Source organism: Emys orbicularis, chromosome 5 (assembly GCF_028017835.1).
Source record: "Emys orbicularis isolate rEmyOrb1 chromosome 5, rEmyOrb1.hap1, whole genome shotgun sequence".
In the NCBI taxonomy this organism is placed as follows: domain Eukaryota; kingdom Metazoa; phylum Chordata; order Testudines; family Emydidae; genus Emys; species Emys orbicularis.
Genome location: NC_088687.1, coordinates 145,471,680 through 145,490,829, shown reverse-complemented (window position 1 = coordinate 145,490,829; position 19,150 = coordinate 145,471,680). Strand labels below are relative to the sequence as shown.

General features: G+C 60.9%; 1 protein-coding gene across 2 annotated transcripts; it reads right to left on the bottom strand.

The window, feature by feature from the left end:
- Window positions 1-247: 247 nt before the first annotated feature.
- DQX1 (DEAQ-box RNA dependent ATPase 1) lies at window positions 248-16,095 on the bottom strand. 2 transcript variants are annotated; one of them, XM_065405364.1, is made up of 12 exons: window positions 16,067-16,095; window positions 14,389-14,714; window positions 12,318-12,511; window positions 11,186-11,561; window positions 10,751-10,996; window positions 3,771-3,870; window positions 2,776-2,934; window positions 2,048-2,239; window positions 1,646-1,771; window positions 1,095-1,285; window positions 737-927; window positions 248-437 (listed from the first exon to the last, which is right to left on the bottom strand). In XM_065405364.1, the coding sequence occupies exons 2-12, from the start codon at window positions 14,677-14,679 to the stop codon at window positions 248-250; spliced, it is 2,256 nt and encodes a 751-aa protein (XP_065261436.1). In that variant the 5' UTR covers window positions 14,680-14,714; window positions 16,067-16,095. The 2 variants fall into 2 exon arrangements, with proteins under 2 accessions (XP_065261436.1, XP_065261435.1); XM_065405363.1 differs by lacking the exon at window positions 16,067-16,095 and adding an exon at window positions 15,804-15,870.
- Window positions 16,096-19,150: the final 3,055 nt, after the last annotated feature.

Below are 19,150 nucleotides of genomic sequence, written 5' to 3'. Positions count from 1 at the left end.
CAGGAGGGGGCCCTGAGAGCAGCCGGTGGCACCTGGGTGAGGCGGCTCAGAGAGAAGGCGGGGGGCAGCCCCCCCTGCACCATGAGCTGGGAGGTCCAGGAGCCCCACCGGAGCACCCCACAGGTACAGCAGCATGGGGGACTGGCGTGGCAGCACGGCCGAGGGGAAGGACCCCGCGCCCCCTCCTGGGGCTCCCTGTACCCCCCATTGTCACAAGAGGGGAGCCCAGCCAGCCCCTCGCTCCCACTCACTGGAGTGCGCACACATCCTTGTCCTTGTCCTCCCCCTCCACACCCCCTGCTCCGTCCAGCGCTGGCTCCAGCCGGCCCAGTGGCTCCGCAGCACCCAGCACCGTCTCCCTCAGCTCCATGAGCAGGTCGCGGCTCTCGCTGGGCGGCAGGTTACTCAGGTAGTACTGGGGTGCCAGCTCTACCAGCCTGCGGGGAGAGAGCAGATCAGCGCCGGGCAGTGCCAGGCCGGGCCCTCGCACCAGGGCCCGCTACACAAAGGGGCTGGGCAGGCAGGAGGGGGCAGCACCCAGGGACCAGGCTGGAGGGGCACAGAGAAGGCGCCAGGCCCTGCCCCGGGCCAGGTGTTACCCTGCCAGCATCTCCAGGGCCTGCCCTGCAGCCAGCCACTGACGAGGCTGGGGGCTCTCCCCCCAACCCCCTCCCCAGCCATTCCCCCGCTGGGGGTCTCCGCTCCCCTCTCCCCCCCAGAATTCCCCCACCCTTACATCTGGGGCTGGATCTCAGAGACCACGCTGAGACAGTTGTCCTGCGAGATGGTGAACTCGTGGTACAGGACCCAGGGGGGTGGGCGGGGCAGGGGCCTCCGGACCACGTAGCAGCAGTGGGGGGGCAGGTGGGCCACATGCTTGTGCGTCAGCATCAGGTAGTTCCCGGAGCCGTCGATGTCCCGGGCCACCTGCGGGGAGCAGAGGGGTCAGTGGGGACAGACAAAGCGGGGCCTATGGCAGCCTGGGCAGTGCCCCCACCCCCTCTTCTCTCCCCACCCTGCACACACGTAGGGCCCCCCCAGGGCAGCCCCCTCCCCTTGTGCCAAAAGGCCCCTCGTTCTGGGGGCTCCCCCACCTTGAGGAAGTAGCCAGAGATGAGCGCCCTCTTGAGGTTGAGCACGTTGTCGTCCGTGCCGAAGGCGGGGGGAGAGACGGGCAGCTCGATTCGCTGCATCACCTCCAGCAGCTCGGCCCGCACGACGCCCGCCAACCGCAGCCCTGCGCCGCTCACCCCGTGCTGCCGGCACCAGCCCTCATCCAGCTCGTCTGCGGGAGAGGGGCGTCAGCTGGGGGCCCGGCCCCTCCCTGCATCAGGCTCTTGCCCCCGCCCTCTCCCCAGGGCCACGCCATCTCCCTTGCCCCCGTCTGCCATGCCCAGCCCTGCAGGGACGCCCCCACCACTCGCGCCACGGGACAGTGGAGACCAGACCTATCGAGTGCCCGTAGCCTCTGGAACTGCGACCTGCCCCCGGAGCAGCTTGTCGCCCTGCCAGGGCAGGGCCCCAGCACAGCGGTGCCAGGGCATGGGGTACGGCCAGCCGGTGCAAGTGGTGGGTGATGCCAGGACGCAGGCAGCGGCAGATGCTGGGGAGATCCCCCCCCACCCGCACGTAGAGCGGCACTCACGCTGCTGGAAGGCATTGAAGACATTGATGAGGGTGAAGTGGTCCCCGTCGGGGTGCAGCAGGGCCCGCCGGCGCACGGCCGCAGCCTCCTCGGAGCGTGCCACCGGGGTCACGAAGCAAGGCGAGGCTGGGGAGAAGCAGGCAGGAAAGAGTTACTCGAGTGCCCGGCAGGGCTCTCCCTGAGGCTGCCCCCACAGCCCCCAGCATGGCTGGGGGTGGCAGAGACCCACCCACGCCCTGGGTCCCCAGGAGGCTGTGCAGCCTGCAGCCCGGCTCCCCGCAGCATTGAGAACCTCTCTCAGCTGTCGAAAGGAAGGAGACAGACAGCACGGCCAGGCCTGACTCGGAGCCCTGGTGCTGCTCCCTCTCGCAGGGGACGCTGTGCCCACGCCTGGCCCCCTACCCGTGAGCATGGCGGCCATGGTGAGCATCTCGTGGACGCAGTCGAACTCGCAGGAGGCGATGAGCGCCTTGGCCAGCTGGGGGTCCAGGGGGAACTCCGACATGATGATCCCCACTTCCGAGAGGTTCCCATCATCATCCAGCGCGGCCAGGTAATCCAGGTCCTCCAGGGCCTGCATCAGCGACTCGGGGGCTGGTTGGGGGGCAGGGAGTCAGCCGGGCGGCAGGGGAGGTGCCAATGCCGCATTCCCAATGCCAGAGCCACCCCGGGGCCCCCCACAATGTGCCAAACTCCCTTCCCACAGGACTCATCCCCCTCCCACACGCCAGGCCTGCCAGCTCCCTCCCCTCCCCTCCCGGATGGGACCATCCTTCTGGGATGGAGGGGTGGCCGGAGGGTGGGGTTCCCCCGGATGCTCTGACCCTCCCCCTGTGCATGGCTGTCTCTCCTGCTGCCAGATCCCCTCAGCCCCAGCCCGCCAACTGCTCCTGCCCACGGCCGAGCAGCTGTGGGTCCCCAGGCCAAGTCTCCCGTTGCAGTTTCCTGCCCATGTCCAGCCCCTCCCAGCTCAGTGTCTGCGGCGTGGGGCCAGCTGGGAATCTCATTAACAGGCCATTTACACCCCCCCCCATTGTTAATGGGTCACCGAGAGCAGCCCCATGTTTTCCTCCCATCCCCCACCGTCCTGCAGACGCCCCTCACTCCCGACCCGCAGCCCCGGGCTGTACCTGGCCGGTCGAGAAAGTCGCACTGGCCCATGTCAGCAATGTCGAGTCTCTTGAGCAGCAGCACCAGACGGCTCAGGTTGGCCTCGCTCACGTGGGGGGCGGGGGCGGCCGGGAGGAACTGCTCGTAGAAGGCTTCGGAGTAGAGGCGCAGACAGGTGCCTGCCAGATGACAGGGGAGCGGCCATGGGGGGGGGGCGGGGCGCGAGCTGGACTGAGGGTGGGGTTGGCACTGGGGAGAGGCACTGTGGGGGCGGAGCGGCAACAAACTGGAGCCAAAGCTGCAGCCCAGCCGGCCTGCAAGCTAGCCCCACTAGACGCCCAGGCTGGTCCCCCAGCCTGGCACTGCCAGCCCCATGGCTTTGACAGCTCCCAGCGCGTCCCTAACACGGGCTGCCTGCGGCCCGGGCGCTCACCCGGGGGGGGGGGGGCTCCCTGCGGCTGCGGCCCGGGCGCTCACCCGGGGGGGGGGGGGGGCTCCCTGCGGCTGCGGCCCGGGCACTCACCCGGGGGGGGGGGGGCTCCCTGCGGCCCGGGCGCTCACCCGGGGGGGGGGGGGGCCTGCCTGCGGCCCGGGCGCTCACCGGGGGGGGGGGGGGGCTCCCTGCGGCCCAGGCCCGGGCGCTCACCTGGGGGGGGGGGGGCTGCCTGCGTCCCAGGCGCTCACCTGGGGGGGGGGGGGCTGCCTGCGGCCCTGGCCCGGGCGCTCACCTGGGGGGGGGGCTGCCTGCGGCCCGGGCTCGAGCCCTCACCTGGGGGGGGGGCTGCCTGCGGCCCGGGCTCGAGCCCTCACCTGGGGGGGGGGGGCTGCCTGCGGCCCGGGCTTGGGCCCTCACCTGGGGGGGGGGGGGGCTGCCTGCGGCCCGGGCACTCACCGGGGGGGGGGGGGGCTGCCTGCGGCCCAGGCTCAGGCCCTCACCTGAGGGGGGGGGCTGCCTGCGGCCCAGGCTCAGGCCCTCACCTGAGGGGGGGGGGCTGCCTGCGGCCCGGGCACTCACCTGGGGGGCTGCCTGCGGCCCGCTGCCTCCGTGACTCTGCCTGGCTCTTGCTGATGGGCCGCAGCACCTGGGACTCTGCGCGGATCCGGGGATTGTAAACCTGCGGGGACAAGGCGCTTTGAGGGGCAGGCCGGCCTGATGCTCCCTGGCCAGCCATGGGCTCTGCTCACCAGCCGGCGCTGGACTTGTGTTCCCCGTTCCCCACCAGACGCAGAAATCAGCCCCTGCCCCCAGCGGGTCCTCCTGGCTGCTTGGAAAGGTTTGCTCTGCAAAGCTGCAGTACTACATCCTGCCAGCAGAGGTCCACGTCGGGCCAGCCACCCTAGGGAGATTTCTGGGACCGCAACCGGGCCCCCAGGCTGGTCAGGGCAGGAGTAAATGGGACTCTAGGGGGCACTGGCTCCGACCCCAGGGTTACCAACCCCAACATGACGTCATTCTCTTAAAATAGCCTATTAAAATCTCCCGGGTTGCTTTCAATGGTCACCGGGAGGTCGATGCCGATTCCAGGAGACGCCAGGCCAAACTTGGAGGGTTGGGAACCCTATCCGAGCCAGCCCCAGGGCGGGGCCAGCTGGCTCAGGGGAATAGGACGTGGGCCTTTCCTCTCTAGGGAACGCCGGCTCCAATCCAGCCGGCAGGGTACTGGGATATGGGGCCTTTCCTCTCTAGGGAACGCCGGCTCCAATCCAGCCGGCAGGGTACTGGGATATGGGGCCTTTCCTCTCTAGGTGCAAAGGCTGCAGTTCAGAGGAGACATCCGGACAGATGTCTGTGTGGTGCTGGGGAGGAGCTGGTGGTCGTGGTACATGTAGGTGTCAGTGACATGGGGAAGGGTAGGGGAGAGGTCCTGGATGCCAAATTTAGGCTGCTAGGTAAAAGACTGACGTCCAGGACCTCCCAGTAGCGTTCTCTGAGATGCTCCCAGTTCCACACACAGGGCCAGCTAGACAGGCAGAACTGCGTGGCTGAGACAATAGGGTTCAGGTTCATTAGAAACTGGGGAACCTTTGGGGAAGGAGGGGCCGACACGGGGGGGGGGGGGGGGACACCAGTCAAATGCAAGAGTCCCATTTAGTGAAACACATGAAGGACTGTGACTGAATACGGTGCTTAGACAGAAGAGCCAGAGACGGGACTGCTGAGCTGGGGAAGCCGAGTGCCTGGGATTACATGAGGACACGGATGGAACAGGCATCGCGGAAAGTTGGAGAAATGGGGATAATCGGTGGGGCAGGTAATACCGGGGTACAAATGAGAGGTGGGGGAGGGGCACTCTACGTGACAGAAAGCAAAGAGTCAAATAGAGTAAAAATCTTAAATGAACCAAACTGTCCCATAGAATCTCTGTGGCTAGAAATCCCCTGCTTGACCAATAAGAACGCAGCAGGAGGGATGTACTACCGACTGCCTGACCAGGCCATCGTGAAATGCTCGGGGTGAGTAGAGAGGTTACACACAGGTCGAAAAACACAACAAAGGCGGATTTCAACTCTCTCCATATTAACTGGATACATGTCACCTCAGGACGCAGAGATAAAGTTTCTAGACACAAATGACTGTTTCTTGGAGCAGCTAGTCCTGGAACCCTCAAGGGGAGAGAATTCCTGATTTAGTCCTAAGCAGTGCACAGGATCTGGTCCAAGAAGTGAATCTAGCTGAACTGCTCACTACTAGTGACCAAAACAAAATCAATTTAGCATCCGTGTAGGAGGGAAAATACCAGAGAAACTCACCGCAGTGACATTTAATTTCAAAAAGGGGAACGGCACAAACAGGAGGAGGCTAGTTAAATGGAAAGAAAAAGGAACAGTCACAAGAGTGAAACGCCTGCAAGCTGCATGGAAACTATTTTAAAAACACTATAATAGAGGCTCAAATTAAATGTATAAACAACAAACAGTAAGAGGACCAAAAAAATGCCACAGAGTAAGAGGTGGCTAGAGGCAAACGGGCATCCTTTCACAGGTTAAATCCCTGTGGAGAACAGAAAGGAGCATGAACTCGGGCAAGTCAAGCGTAAGGCTACGGCTACACTGCGCTGCTGTAAGCTCGCGAACGTAGCTGCTCTAAGCGGATAGGAGGGAGCTCTCCTGTCAGCGTAGCTAGTCCAGCCCCACGAGCAGCGGTAGTGACGTTGGCAGGAGAAGCTCACCCGCCTCCGTAAGCACTGGTGCGGACAGCGCTAGGTAGGGGTGACTTACGTCACTCAGGGGGTGGCTTATTCACACCCTTGAGCAACATAAGTTATGACAGCCTAAAAGTATCACTAGGCAGCCAATAAATAAAATGTGAAGAGCAACTAGTGAGAGAGACAAAAACTAACAGCAAAGATTGTTTTAAGAATGTCAGAAGCAGGAAGGCTGCCAAACCACCAGTGGGGCCACTGAACGATTAAGGTGCTAAAGAAGCACTCAAGGAAGAGAAGGCCATTGTGGAGAAACTAAATGAATTCTTTTCTTCAGCTTTCATGGATGAGGATGTGAGATTCCCAAACCTGAGCCATTCTTTTTAGATGACAAATCTGAGGAACTGTCCTAGATTGAGGTGTCAATAGGGGAGGTTCTGGAACAAATTGATAAACTAAACAGTAATAAGTCACCAGGGCCAGATGGTATTCACCCAAGAGGTTGGGAGAAACTCAAAGATGAAATTGCAGAACTACTAACTGTAGTTTGTAACCGATTGCTTAAATCAGCTTCTGTACCAGATGACTGGAGGATAGCTAATGTGATGCCAATTTTTGAAAAAGGCAGAAGAAGTGATCCTGGCAATTACAGCCCAGTAAGCCTAAATTCAGTACCAGGCAAACTGGTTGAAACTATAGTAAAGAACAGAATTATCAGACACACAGATGAACACAGTATGTTGGGGAAGAGTCAACATAGCTTTTGTAAAGGAAAAACAATGAAGAGTCCTTGTGGCACCTTAGAGACTAACAAATTTATTTGGGCATAAGCTTTCATGGGCTAGAACCCACTTCATCAGATGCATGGAGTGAAAAATACAGTAGGCGGGTATAAATATACAGCACATGAAAAGATGGGAGTTGCCTTACCAAATGAGGTGCCAGTGCTAACAAGGCCAATTCAATTAGGGTGGATGTGGCCCATTCCCAACAGTTGACAAGAAGGTGTGATTATCAGAGGGAAAATTATGTTTTGTAGTGACCCAGCCACTCCCAGTCTTTATTCAGGCCTAATTTGATGGTGTCAAGTTTGCAAATTAATTCCAGTTCTGCAGTTTCTCGTTGGAGTCTGTTTTTGAAGTTTCATTGTTGAAGAATTGCCACTTTTAAGTCTGTTACTGAGTGACCAGGGAGATTGAAGTGCTCTCCGACTGGTTTTTGAATGTTACAATTCTTGATGTCTGATTTGTGTCCATTTATTCTTTTGCGTAGAGACTGTCCGGTTTGGCCAATGTACATGGCAGAGGGACATTGCTGGCACATGATGGCATAGATCACATTGGTAGATGTGCAGGTGAACGAGCCCCTGATGGCGTGGCTGATGTGGTTAGGTCCTATGATGGTGTCCCTTGAATAGATATGTGGACAGATTGGGCAAGGGGGTTTGCTGACATTGCTCGTTGTTTTTGCTGATACAGACTAACACGGCTACCCCCTGAAACCTTTTGTAAAGGGAAATTGTTCCTCACCAGTCTACTAAAATTCTTTGAGGGGTCAACAAGCATGTGGACAAGGGGGATCCAGTGGATATAGTGTACTTGGACTTTCAAAAAGCCTTTGACCAGGTGTGACGAAGTGGGGATTTCCCCTTGTTATGGTTTATGCAAGTCTTACTGTTTTGCACGAATGCTGTGTGTGCCTCAGTTTCCCTGTGTATTGCACCAGTGTCTAGGTGGTGGGAATAAGGGGCTGTGACTTTTGCGGGGGCTGTTCCAGCTGCCTGCAGGGATGCTATGGCCGCCCCTTCGTAACCTGAAACCCCGGAGGGGGATGTGACCAGGTGACTCTTGGCCCGGGAAGGGAGACAAAGGCCGGAGGAGGAGCAACAGGCAGGGCAGGGGCCAGGCAGCTGGAAGGGAGTGAGTCTCGGCTGGCTTGGGACGCGGGGGGGCAGAGCCCTGGCTATGGGCTGCCCTCCCCCCAAGAGGGACTTGGCTGAAAGTCACTGATGTCCGTGCTAAGAAGTTCTGCCCTCCGCTGTGTTCCTGTCGACTAATAAACTTCTGTTTTACGCTGGCTGAGAGTCACGTCTGACTGCGGAGTTGGGGTGCAGGGCCCGCTAGCTTCCCCGGGAGCCCCACCCGTCCGGACTCGCTGCGGGAAGCACACGGTATGAGAAGGGGATGCTGAATGCTCCGAGGTCAGACCCAGGAAGGTGGAAGCTGTGTAAACTTCTTGCCCTGGCGACAGTCTGCTCACAGAGAGGAGGCTCCCGCAGAGACCTGACTGGCTTCATATGGAGTAGATCCAGAGCATCACCCTGGTGACTCCGTGACACAAGGTCCCTCACCAAAGGCTCTTAAACAAAGTAAGCTGCCATGGGATAAGAGGGAAGGTCCTCTCATGGACTGGTAAGTGGTTAAAAGATAGGAAACAAAGGCTAGGAATAAATTGTGTTCAGCATATTCACAAATGATCTGGAGAAAGGGGTAAACAGTGAGGTGGCAAAATGTGCAGATGATACAAAACTACTCAAGATAGTTAAGTCCAAAGCAGACTGTGAAGAGCTACAAAAGGATCTCACAAAACTGGGTGACTGGGCAACAAAATGGCAGATGAAATTGAAGGTCGATATATGCAAATTAATGCACACTGACAACATAATCCCAACTATACATATAAATTAGCTGTTACCGCTCAAGAAAGATCTTGGAGTCATGGATACTTCTCTGAAAACATCCACTCCATGTGCAGTGGCAGTCAAAAAAGCAAACAGAATGTTGGGAATCATTAAGAAAGGAATCGATAAGACGACAGAAAATATCATATGGCCTCTATAAATCCATGGTATGCCCACATCTTGAATACTGCGTGCAGATCTGGTTGCCCCATCTCTAAAAAGATATATTGGAATTGGAAAAGGTTCAAAAAAGGGCAACACAAATGATTAGGGGTATGGAACAACTTCCATATGAGGAGAGATTAATAAGACTGGGATTTTTCAGCTTGGAAAAGAGACGACTAAGGGGGGATATGACTGAGGTCTATAAAATCATGATTGGTGTGGAGAAAGTTAATAAGGAAGTGTTATTTACTCCTTCTCTAACACAAGAACTAGGGGTCAGCAAGTTTAAAACACACAAAAGGAAGTATTTCTTCATACAGCGCACAGTCAACCTGTGGAACTCCTTGCCAGAGGATGTTGAAGGCCAAAACTGTAACTGTGTTCTAAAAGAATGAGAGAAGTTCATGGAGGATGGGTTCATCAATGGCTATTAGACAAGATGGTCAGCAACAAAACCCTGGGCTCTGGGAATGGGCGACAGGGGCTGGATCACTGGATGATTCCCTGTTCTGTTCATTCTCTCTGGGGCACCTGGCACTGGCCACTGTCGGCAGACAGGACACTGGGCTGGATGGACCTTTGGTCTGACCCAGTCTGGCGGTTGTTGTGTGTCCGTCGACAGCTGCTGCACAGGCTGCTCTCCTGTGCAACAGGCAGGGGTCCGGCCCGGCCTCATCACACCATTAATACAAGCTCCCAGCCTTTCAGGGCCAAGAGACAGGATACTGACTGAAGGGAAGGAGCGGGGCTTATTTGTAGGGCCTACGAAATTCTCGGCCATGAAAAATGTGTCATGGACAGTGAAATCTGGTCTCCCTCTGAAATCTGGTCTTTTGTGTGCTTTAACCCTATACTATACAGATTTCACAGAGGGAGACCAGCGTTTCTCAAATTGGGGGTCCTGACCCAAAAGGGAGTTGCAGGGGGGTCACAAGGTTATTTCGGGGCAGGGGGTCATGGTATTGCCAACCCTTAACTTCTGTGCTGCCTTCAGAGCTGGGTGGCTGGAGAGCGGTGGCTGTTGGCCGGGCGCCCAGCTCTGAAGGCACTAAGGCTGCACCCCACCAGTGGCAGCAGAGACGTAAGAGTGGCAATACCATACCATGCCACCCTCACTTCTGCGCTGCTGCCTTCAGAGCTGGGTGGCCGGAGTCAGCTGGGCGGATGCTTATTGAGGGCCCAGCAATGCAGGCAGCACCGCAGAAGTGAGGGTGGCAATACCACACCACGCCACCCTCACTTCTGCACTGGTGCTGGCAGCGGCTCTGCCTTCAGACCTGGGCTCCCAGCCAACAGCCGCCGCTCTCCAGCTGCCCAGCTCTGAAGGCAGCGCCGTTGCCAGCAGCAGCGCAGAAGTAAGGGTAGCAAGTACCGCACGCCTCACTACAATAACCTTAGAGACTAACAAATTTTCCCTCCCTTGATATTCACCCCTTCTTGTCAACTGTTGAGAATAGGCCACTTCCACCTTAATTGAACTGGCTCGTTAGCACTGACCCCCCACTTGTAAGGCAACTCCTATCTTTTCATGTGCTATAATATATATTCTGCTTACTGTATTTTTCACTCCATGCGTCTGATGAAGTGGGTTCTAGCCCACGAAAGCTTCTGCCCAAATACATTTGTTAGTCTCGAAGGTGCCACAAGGACTCCTCGTTGTTTTTGCTGAAACAGACTAACACGGCTACCCCTCTGAAACCTGTTATAATAACCTTGCGACCCTTCCCCCCACCACCCACACCCACACACACCTCCTTTATGGATCAGGATCCCTACTATTACAACACCATGATTTAAATAGCTGAAATCATGAAATTTACCATTTTAAAAATCCTATGACCATGAAATTGACCAAAATGGACCCTGAATTTGGTAGGGTCCTACTTATTTTCACGTGTACATTGGCGGGAGGGGAAGTGCTGCCCAAGGAGTTGTGCAGAGCTGGCTTTGAGCAGGGCCACGCCTGCCCTGGGCCAGGCTGAGCCAGGCACCCCGCTCCGTACTCACGCTGCGCAGCTCCAGCCCCGTGTCGATGACATAGCGCACAGTCCCCAGGGAGAAGGACGAATCCGCGAGCCAGTGGGTGACGATCACACGCCGGCCCTGGGGCCTGCTGCACTGCTCCGGCACCTCATAGACCTTCTGGGCTGCCCGCCCCACCCCCGGGTGCAGAGGTAGGGCCAGCAGCGGCCCCAGCCCGGGGTTTAGGGCCACAGCCTCGGTGCGGATGGCCTCGCAGCACTCACTGATCTCCTGCCGGGAGGGGAGCAGGCGCCGTTAGTGACAGGACACCCCCTTTGCTGCAAGGGGGGTGGGAGCAGCCCCCTGCTCCTCATGCCCCCAGGACCACCCCCCAAAGCGAGTCCCAGCACCCCCTTCCCTCTCCCCTTCTCCTGCAAGCACCCCGCCAGAGATTGGTCCCAGCAGCCCCCCAGTCTCTACCTGCTCACTGGCCAGGAAGAGCAGCACATCGCCGGGTTCCTGGTGCCGGTGAATGTCCAACACCGCCTGGCACGCGGCCGAGATGTGGCCCCGAGCCGGTGGATCCCTGTACACCAGCTGGCCGGGCGGGCTGGGTCCGGGTACCCGCACCACGGGAGGGTCCCCGCAGAAGGCCCGCAGCCGCTCCTCCAGGGCCGGCACTGTCACCACCACCACCTTGAGCTCCGGGCGCTGGCGCAGCACATCCTTCAGCAGCCCGAGCAGCACGTCTGTGGGCACCGTGCGCTCCTGCACCTCGTCCAGCACAACGACCCCGTACTGGCGCAGCAGAGGGTCCGACATCATCTCTCGCAGCAGCATCTCATCCGAGCAGAATCTGTCAGCACCAAGCACCAGGGTCAGAGGCAGCCCGGGGAAGGGGGAGTCCAGAGCTGGGACGGCAGGGGCTGCAGGTTGGGATTGAGGGGCACTGGCAGAGTTGGGAGGGGAGGGAGACTTGGAGGGGATTTGGGAGGGCCCCCTCCCCCACTCTCAGCTCTCTCAGCAGGGAACCGTGTCCTTGTCCTCTGAGCTGAGAGGTGTCAGGCCCAACCCAAGAGAGCCCCGGGCACAGGTGCCCGCCTTAACCCCCTCACTGCCAGAGCCCCCACCTGATGCCCACAGCCTGACCCTTGCAGTGCGGCCTCCTCCTCACCCCTCTAATCCTGGAGCCCTTCCTTAAACAGGATCCCGGCTGGACCCCGCCCTGCCCGAGAGGGGTGTCTCCAGCCCAGACGCAGAGCATGGCCTAGGCCCGGCCCAGCTCCCCAGCCGCTAGTGGCCCAGCTCTGATCTGTCTCGTCCCAGCATGGAGCGCCAGGTTCCTGCACGGGGGAGCCTGGGCCAGAGCTGGCCTCCGCCTCTCCCCAGGAAGGAGGCTGGTGGAGTGGCCTGGCTGCCTGCTGCTGAGCCCTGGACTCCAGCTCCGCCCTCGTGTGCCCTGGCTCCGGGCTGAGCCCCCGACAAGCCCAGCGGGGGCGGATCAGGCACCGCGCGGCTAGCAAGCGAGAGGGAGCCTGGATCGGGGAGGGAGGGGCAGCCCCAGTCCCACAAGCAGGTCTCAGTGCCCTATGGGCGCAGCTCCCAGCCTTACCTGAGCAGGGTCTCTGGGGTGCAGCAGTCCTCGTGGGGGACGCAGTAGCCAACCTCGTGGCCCAGGTTCAGGTCCATCTCGTCAGCCACGCACAGCGAGAGGCTGAGGGCAGCCAGACCGTGGGGCTGGCTACAGGCCACCAGGCCATGTGTGAACTGCTGGGAGAGGGCGTACTCCGCACACCACTGGGGGATCTGCAAGGAGGAGAGTGGGGTAAGGGGCACAGGTCACCCCATGTGGGCACAACGGCCTGGCCCCCCCGGCCCAGAGCCGCCCGTGGGACATGCTGTGGGTGCCCACACGGCCTGCCAGGGGCAGAACCAATCCGTCCGGCTGGCAGGGGGCCAGATCCCAGCAGAGCTGCCTCACCCAGACACTGAGGCGGGCACAGGCACCGTAAACAATCCCAGGCACCCCACATGCTCCTGGGCACAGAGGTTGGCAGCAGGCAGCTGGCACCCAGCTATGCCATCCATGCGGAGTTCAGCCAAGCCCCAGGGCTCCCTTCCTGACAGCTCAGCAGGGGCTAGTCCCCTCCACCCTGCCACCCCCACGGCAGCTGTGGGCCCTTCAGCCAAGGGGCAAAGTCTTCCAAGATTTGGGGGCAGCTGATTGCGAACCTGAAGGGGCCCATGCTCCCTGCAGCAGCCCATGGACCCCCAGGGCAGCCGGGGCAAAGCAGGGGGCAGAAATCTAGGGTACAGATGAGAGGGCAGCCCAGTGGAGCTTGAGTGACAGTCACTGCGGTGCAGCGGGGCTGCCCTGCTCCACGGGGGGCTCTGCCGGCTGCGCAGAGCTGAGACCGCAGTCACGGGGCTGATACCAATCACACAGATAAGGGAAGCGCCCGGGCCCCTCCAAACGCCTCTCATGCGCCCCTTCGGCCCGACCCGCCTGCAGGCACAGCTCTGCTCCTGGGGGCTGCAGCTGGCCCCAGGCAGAGACCTGCTCCCTTACAGAGCCACCCCCTGCCCATCCTCCACACCAGCCAGGCTCCAGCTTCTGCTGCTGGGAAGCCTGGGCATCCCCTGGGCACGCACCAGGAGAGGTAGCCTCCTAGGAGGCTCCTGCCTCCGTCTCCGGGCCCATGGCCTGGCTGGGGCCTACAGCGGAGCAGAGCTCCACAGACACACGCTGCTTGAAAACAAACCCTCCCCCAGGTCAAAGTCCTGACTGTAGTGTCTCTAGCTTCCCTGCCAAGGCTGCTGGGGTGGAAGAGACACGCACAAGGGGCAGAGGGCCAAGGAGCCCAGCTGTCTGCAGGCTCTGCAGCTTGGAGGGTTGGCACCGAGGCTGCTGGTTGTCTCTCTGTCTGTCCTGCTGCGTGAGAGCGCTGTCTGGGGCAGGGGTGTGTCTTTAATGCCAGGATAGCAGCCAGAGAAGTGGGTCCCAACTGGGCTGCTCGGTGCACCAGCATCGCAGAACAAGTCAGGGTGTCTGGGGCCCTCTTCCGGGCTCACCCACCCCTCTCGGGAGTCCCTGGCCACCCGCCAGCGGCTCACTCCATAGGGCACGACTTGCCCTGCAGCTCACAGCGCAGACCCAGCTGACTCCCAGCCCGCGCCGTGCACAACCTAAAGCCAATTCCCAGGGCGTCCGATGGAGAGCCCGGCCTCCCGTCACCCTGACCTCCCCACGTGCTGCCCCGAGGGGGCTTCGCAAACAGACAAGAGCCGCAGTCGGGCGTACAATGGACCCTGCCTCAGAGGTTAAATGAGGAGTCACAGGCCCCCCTCCCACGGCACCTGTAGCCATAGCACCCTAGACTACGGGACGCAGCCACTGCCAGCAGCAGCTGCCAAGCCATTTCGCTCTGTGATCCTGTCCCCACGAGAACCGCCAGACACCAGGGGCCGTGTACTCAATGGAGCCCAGGACGTGTCTCACCGGCAAGCCAGCAGCACAGCGCCCCCAACGGAGCTCCCCACTCCCTGCAGCACCGCATTGCCTGTGAGGGGGCAGCCCCCCACCCTCTCCTTGCAGCACCGGCTGCTCCCCAAACCCTGGTATGTGTTCTTTCCGGGCAGGGCACTCCTGCCCTGGCTACGCCCTCCCCATGCTCCCCTTGCACCTGGGTGCTCTTGCCGGTCCCGGGCCCCCCAGACACCAGGACGATGCCGCTGCTGCTCTCCAGGTGCTCCATGAAGCTGTACTTGGTGGCCCAAACAGGCAGGTCTCGCCGCCGCTGCAACAGCTCATAGTAGCGGGAGGAAAACGGCAGCCCATCATATGGGTTCACCTCCAGGTCCCCCTCACAGTCCAGGGCCAAGCCTTCACCCTCCTCCTCCTCCTCCTCTTCATCCAGCAGGGAGCCAAGGCCATTCGGCCGCAGCGGGGAGATGAGGCCATCGCTGGCCTCCATGGCGGTGAGGCTGCGGGGCAGACGGAGCCGGGGACCTGCAAGGGAAAAGGGCAGGGTCAGAGCAGCCACTGGGCCCTAGGGGAGAAACTAGTTAGAGTGGGGAGACACCCCATCGCCACTGCTCCAGGACCAGTGGCCCTGCTCCACTCCCACCAGTCTGGACTGAAAAACTGTCAGGGACGGAGAATCCACCTCGGCCCTTGGGTACGGTTCCCGTGGTTAATTCCCATCACCTTTAACAGCGTGCCCCTAACTGCCAGTCTGAATTCATCTTACTTCAACTTCCAGCCACTGTCCCGTGTTTGACCTTCCTCTGCTGGACTGAGCGGCCCATCACTAAATGTCTGTTCCCCAGGCAGGTACCAAGTCACCCCTGAACCGCCTCTGTGTTACGCTGAACAGATCGAGCCCCCCGAGTCTCTCTCTACAAGGCAGGTTTTCTATTCCTGGCTCTTCTCTGACCCGCTCCAGTTTATCAACAGCCTGAGCGGTGGGCACCAGACCGGGGCACCGGATCCCAGCAGTGCCCGATACAGAGAGAAAGTCACCTCTGCTCCTACGCCCGTTTGCGTGTCCTAGGGTCACATTCATTCTTTTGGTCAAAGCTCAAGCGGTTCCCCGAGTGAGTCATGGCTTCCCCGGCCAGCCCTCCCCCATCGCACTGACACCAGGCGTTTGCTTGCGCCCGGTTTCCCAGGAGATCCAAGTGACTGAATCATCCCAGGGAACAACCTGCAAATCAGCGTCCCCCCAGCTGGTCTGTGCCCAGCCCCCCAGCAGGCTCTGGGGCCGGGACTCCCACCGCCCCAAGGAGCAGGGTTCGTGGCCGGGAGCCCGGGCACCGCCCAGGTCTCCAGGAAGAGCAGCCGGGAGCGCCGGGGGTGGGTGTGTCACACACCGCCCTGCTCACCTGGGCGTGCGCAGCCTGGAGACCGGCCAAGGCAGCCGGCACCGCCCGGACTGCAGGACGAACCGCCGGGGCCCGGACCCTTTTCACGCCCCCCCCGGGGCAGGACACAGCCCCAGCCCCACCCCATGGCAGGGACCCGGGGGGGGGGGGGGGTAACGGGACCCAGGCCGCGGCCAAGCGCGGGGAGGGGCTGCAGGAGACACCCCCCCCGCGCGCTGCCCCGCAGCCCCGGCCCCGCGGAACCCAGGCGCCCGGGGAACCGGTCCGACGGGATGCGGCATCCGCCCCGCCCCGCCCTCGGGAGCCGTGAACGCCCCCCCGCCGTGCCCTACCCCGGCCCCGCCACGCAGCAGCTGCGCCCCGGGGGCGGCGGGGGAGCCCGGGAGGGGGGCGGCGGCTGGTTGTGGCGCCCCCGGCCCCGCCCCCCAGCGGCCCCCGGCCCAGCCGCGCACCCCGAGACCTGCCGCGCCCCCTCACCTGTACCCGGCTCTAGGCCCCGCCCCGGAGGGTGTCACGGGACGCCAAGCACGAGTCACGTGCCACGCCATGGCAGCCAATCAGATGGGGCCCGAGTGGCTTCCGCCCCGCCCCCGGCTCCGCTGTCACCCGAGCCCCGCCCCGCAGCGCCAGGCCCCGCCCCCGCAGCGTCTGTCGCCCGGACCACAGCTCCCCACGGAGCGGCGGTGGGGGCGGGGCCAGGCTGTTCGAGGGGGCGGGGCCTCCCGAGCGGGCGGGGCCCGGACACGTAGCAGGGAGTTCAGCCGGCCGGGACTGGCTCCCAGCCCCGCCCCCTCGGTCAGGGGCAGCGATCGTCCTGTGGGTCCCATCCAGCGCCCCCCCCCCCCAGCCAGCCCTGCCCAGCCCCCACCCCCGCCCAGCCAGCCAGTGCAGCATCTCCCCTCCAGCCAACCCAGTGCCACCCCGCCCAGCCAGCCCAGCCGCCCCAGCCAGCGCCCCCCATCCAGCCCTGCCCCCCCCCCCCCGCCGCCCAGCGCCCCCCCGTGCCCAGCCAGGCAGTCCAGCCAGTTCAGCACCTCCCCTCCAGCCAGCCCAGCGCCCGCCCCATCCCCTCCCCGGCTCTGTGGCTGAGGAAGCAGGAATCCTGTTGGCGGGGCTGAGACATTCGTTGCAGCCTCCAGCATCCCCAGGGGTTTGGCACCAGAGTCACTTCGGGCTCTGCCAGGCGCCACGTGGGCCCCCTGGGCCAGCCGCACCCACCCGGCCAGTACCTCGCCGTGCCGCCGGGTGGCGCTGCGGTAGCAGAGGAAGGCAGGCGAGCGAGGGCTGCAGGGTGGGATAGGCGGTCGCTGGGACCGCAGGGCTGGAAGGGCCCGCGCCAGGTTGTCTAGTCCAGCCCCCTGCACTGAGACAGGACCAGCCCTGAGGGGTTTGTCTGAGCTGCTCTCAAACCCCTCCCGGGCCGGAGACTCCACAGCCTCCCTGGGCAATTTAGTCCAGTGCTTCACCACCCTGACAGTCACCACGTTTCTCTAATGTCCGACCTAAACCGCCCCTGCTGCAGTGTAAGCCCATGGCTCCTTGTCCTGTCCTCAGTGGCTAAGGAGAACAATTGATCACCCTCCTCTTTAGAACAACCTTTTACATACTTGAAAACTGTTCTCATGTCCCCCTTCAGTCTTCTCTTCTCCAGACTGAACAACCCCAACGTTTTCTGTCTTCCCTCACAGCTCATGTTCTCTAGACCTTTCATCATTTTGTTGCTCTTCTCTGGACTTTCTCCAATTTGTCCCCATCTTTCCCGACATGTGGCACCCACAACTGGACACCATACTCCAGTTGAGGCCTTATCAGTGCTGAGTAGAGTGGAAGAATTACTGCTTGTGTCTTGCTTACAACCCTCCTGCCAATACATCCCAGAATGATGTTTGCTTTTTTTTTCAGAGTAGCAGCCGTGTTAGTCTGTATCCGCAAAAGGAACAGGAGTACTTGTGGCACCTTAGAGACTAACAAATTTATTAGAGCATAAGCTTTCGTGGGCTACAACCCACTTCTTCGGATGCATATAATATGCATCCGAAGAAGTGGGTTGTAGCCCACGAAAGCTTATGCTCTAATAAATTTGTTAGTCTCTAAGGTGCCACAAGGACTCCTGTTCTTTTTGCTTTTTTTTTGCCACTACTTTACATTTTTGACTCATATTTATTCTGTGATCCACTGTAACCCCAGATCCTTTTCTGCAGCGCTCCTTCCTAGGCAGTCATTGCCCATTTTGTATGTGTGCAACTGACTGTTCCTGCATAAGTGCCGTGCTTTGGCCTTATTGAATTTCATCCTATTTATTTCAGACCATTTCTCCAGTTTGTCCAGATCATTTTGAATTGCAATCCTGTCCTCCAAAGCACTTGCAGCCCCTCCCAGCTTGGTATCGCCGACACACTTTATAAATGTGCTCACTGTGCCATTACCTACGCCAGGGGCGGACAAACTTTTTGGCCTGAGGGCTGCATCGGGTTTCGGAAATTGTATGGAGGGCCGGTTAGGGGAGGCTGTGCTTCCCCAAACAGCCAGGCGTGGCCCAGCCCTGCCCCTGCCCCTTATCCCCCGCCCTGCTTCTCACCCCCTTACGCCCCCCCCGGGACTCCTGCCCCATCCAACCCCCCTGTTCTCTGATGACCCCTGACTGCCCCCGGAACCCCCACGCCTGACTGCCCCCCGCCGCCGTATCCAACCCCCCCTCCTTCCTGACTGCCCCCGGGACCCCTGCACCCATTCAACCCCCCCCGTTCCCTGCCCTCTGACCGCCCCGACTCCTATCCACACCCCCTCTGACCACCACCTCTAACTCCACTGCCCTCTATCCAACCCCCCCCCCCACTCTCTGCCCCCTTACCACGCTGCCTGGAGCACCGGTGGCTGGTGGCGCTACAGCCGCGCCGCCCGGCTGGAGCCAGCCACGCACCGCGCAGCTCAGAGACCGGGTCAGGCCAGTCTCTGCAGCCGCGCTGCCCAACCGCCCAGAGCATTGCGCCAGTGGCGGAGCGAGCTGAGGCTGTGGGGGAGGGGGAACAGCGGGGGAGGGGCCAGGGGCTGGCCTCCCAGGCCAGGAGCTCAGGGGCCGGGCAGGACGGTCCCGCGGGCCGGATGTGGCCCACGGGCTGTAGTTTGGTCTAAGGGCTAGTCTACACTGGCAACTCTAAAGTGCTTTAACGTGCCTTGTGTGGTCGCAGCGCAGCGCGGGGAGAGAGCTCTCCCAGCGCTCTAACAAACCCACCTCCACAAGGGGCGCAGCTCCCAGCGCCGGGGCACTGTCTACACTGGGTGTTTTTTCACATCCCTGAGCGAGAAAGTTTCAGCGCTGTTAATTGCCAGTGTAGACAAGCCCTAAATCAGCGATTCTCAAACTTCATCGCACCGCGACCTCCTTCTGACAACAACAATTACTACATGGCCCAGGAGGGGGAACGAAGCCTGAGTCTGCCTGAGCCCCACTGCCCCAGATGTGGGGTCTTCAGCCCCAAGCCCCAGCAAGTCTAAGCCAGCTCTGGTGACCCCAACCCGCTTTGGGGTCCCGACCCACAATTTGAGACCCGCTGATCTAAA

Excerpts from the sequence above, each read along its gene's own strand:
- DQX1 (XM_065405363.1), bottom strand. The coding sequence starts at position 15,870 with ATGCCGCATCCCGTCGGACCGGTTCCCCGGGCGCCTGGGTTCCGCGGG. Across the intron at positions 1,772-2,047 it reads CATGGCCGCCATGCTCACGG|CCTCGCCTTGCTTCGTGACC; the intron begins GTAGGGGGCCAG and ends GCTTCTCCCCAG. Across the intron at positions 1,286-1,645 it reads CTTCAATGCCTTCCAGCAGC|ACGAGCTGGATGAGGGCTGG; the intron begins GTGAGTGCCGCT and ends CCTCTCCCGCAG.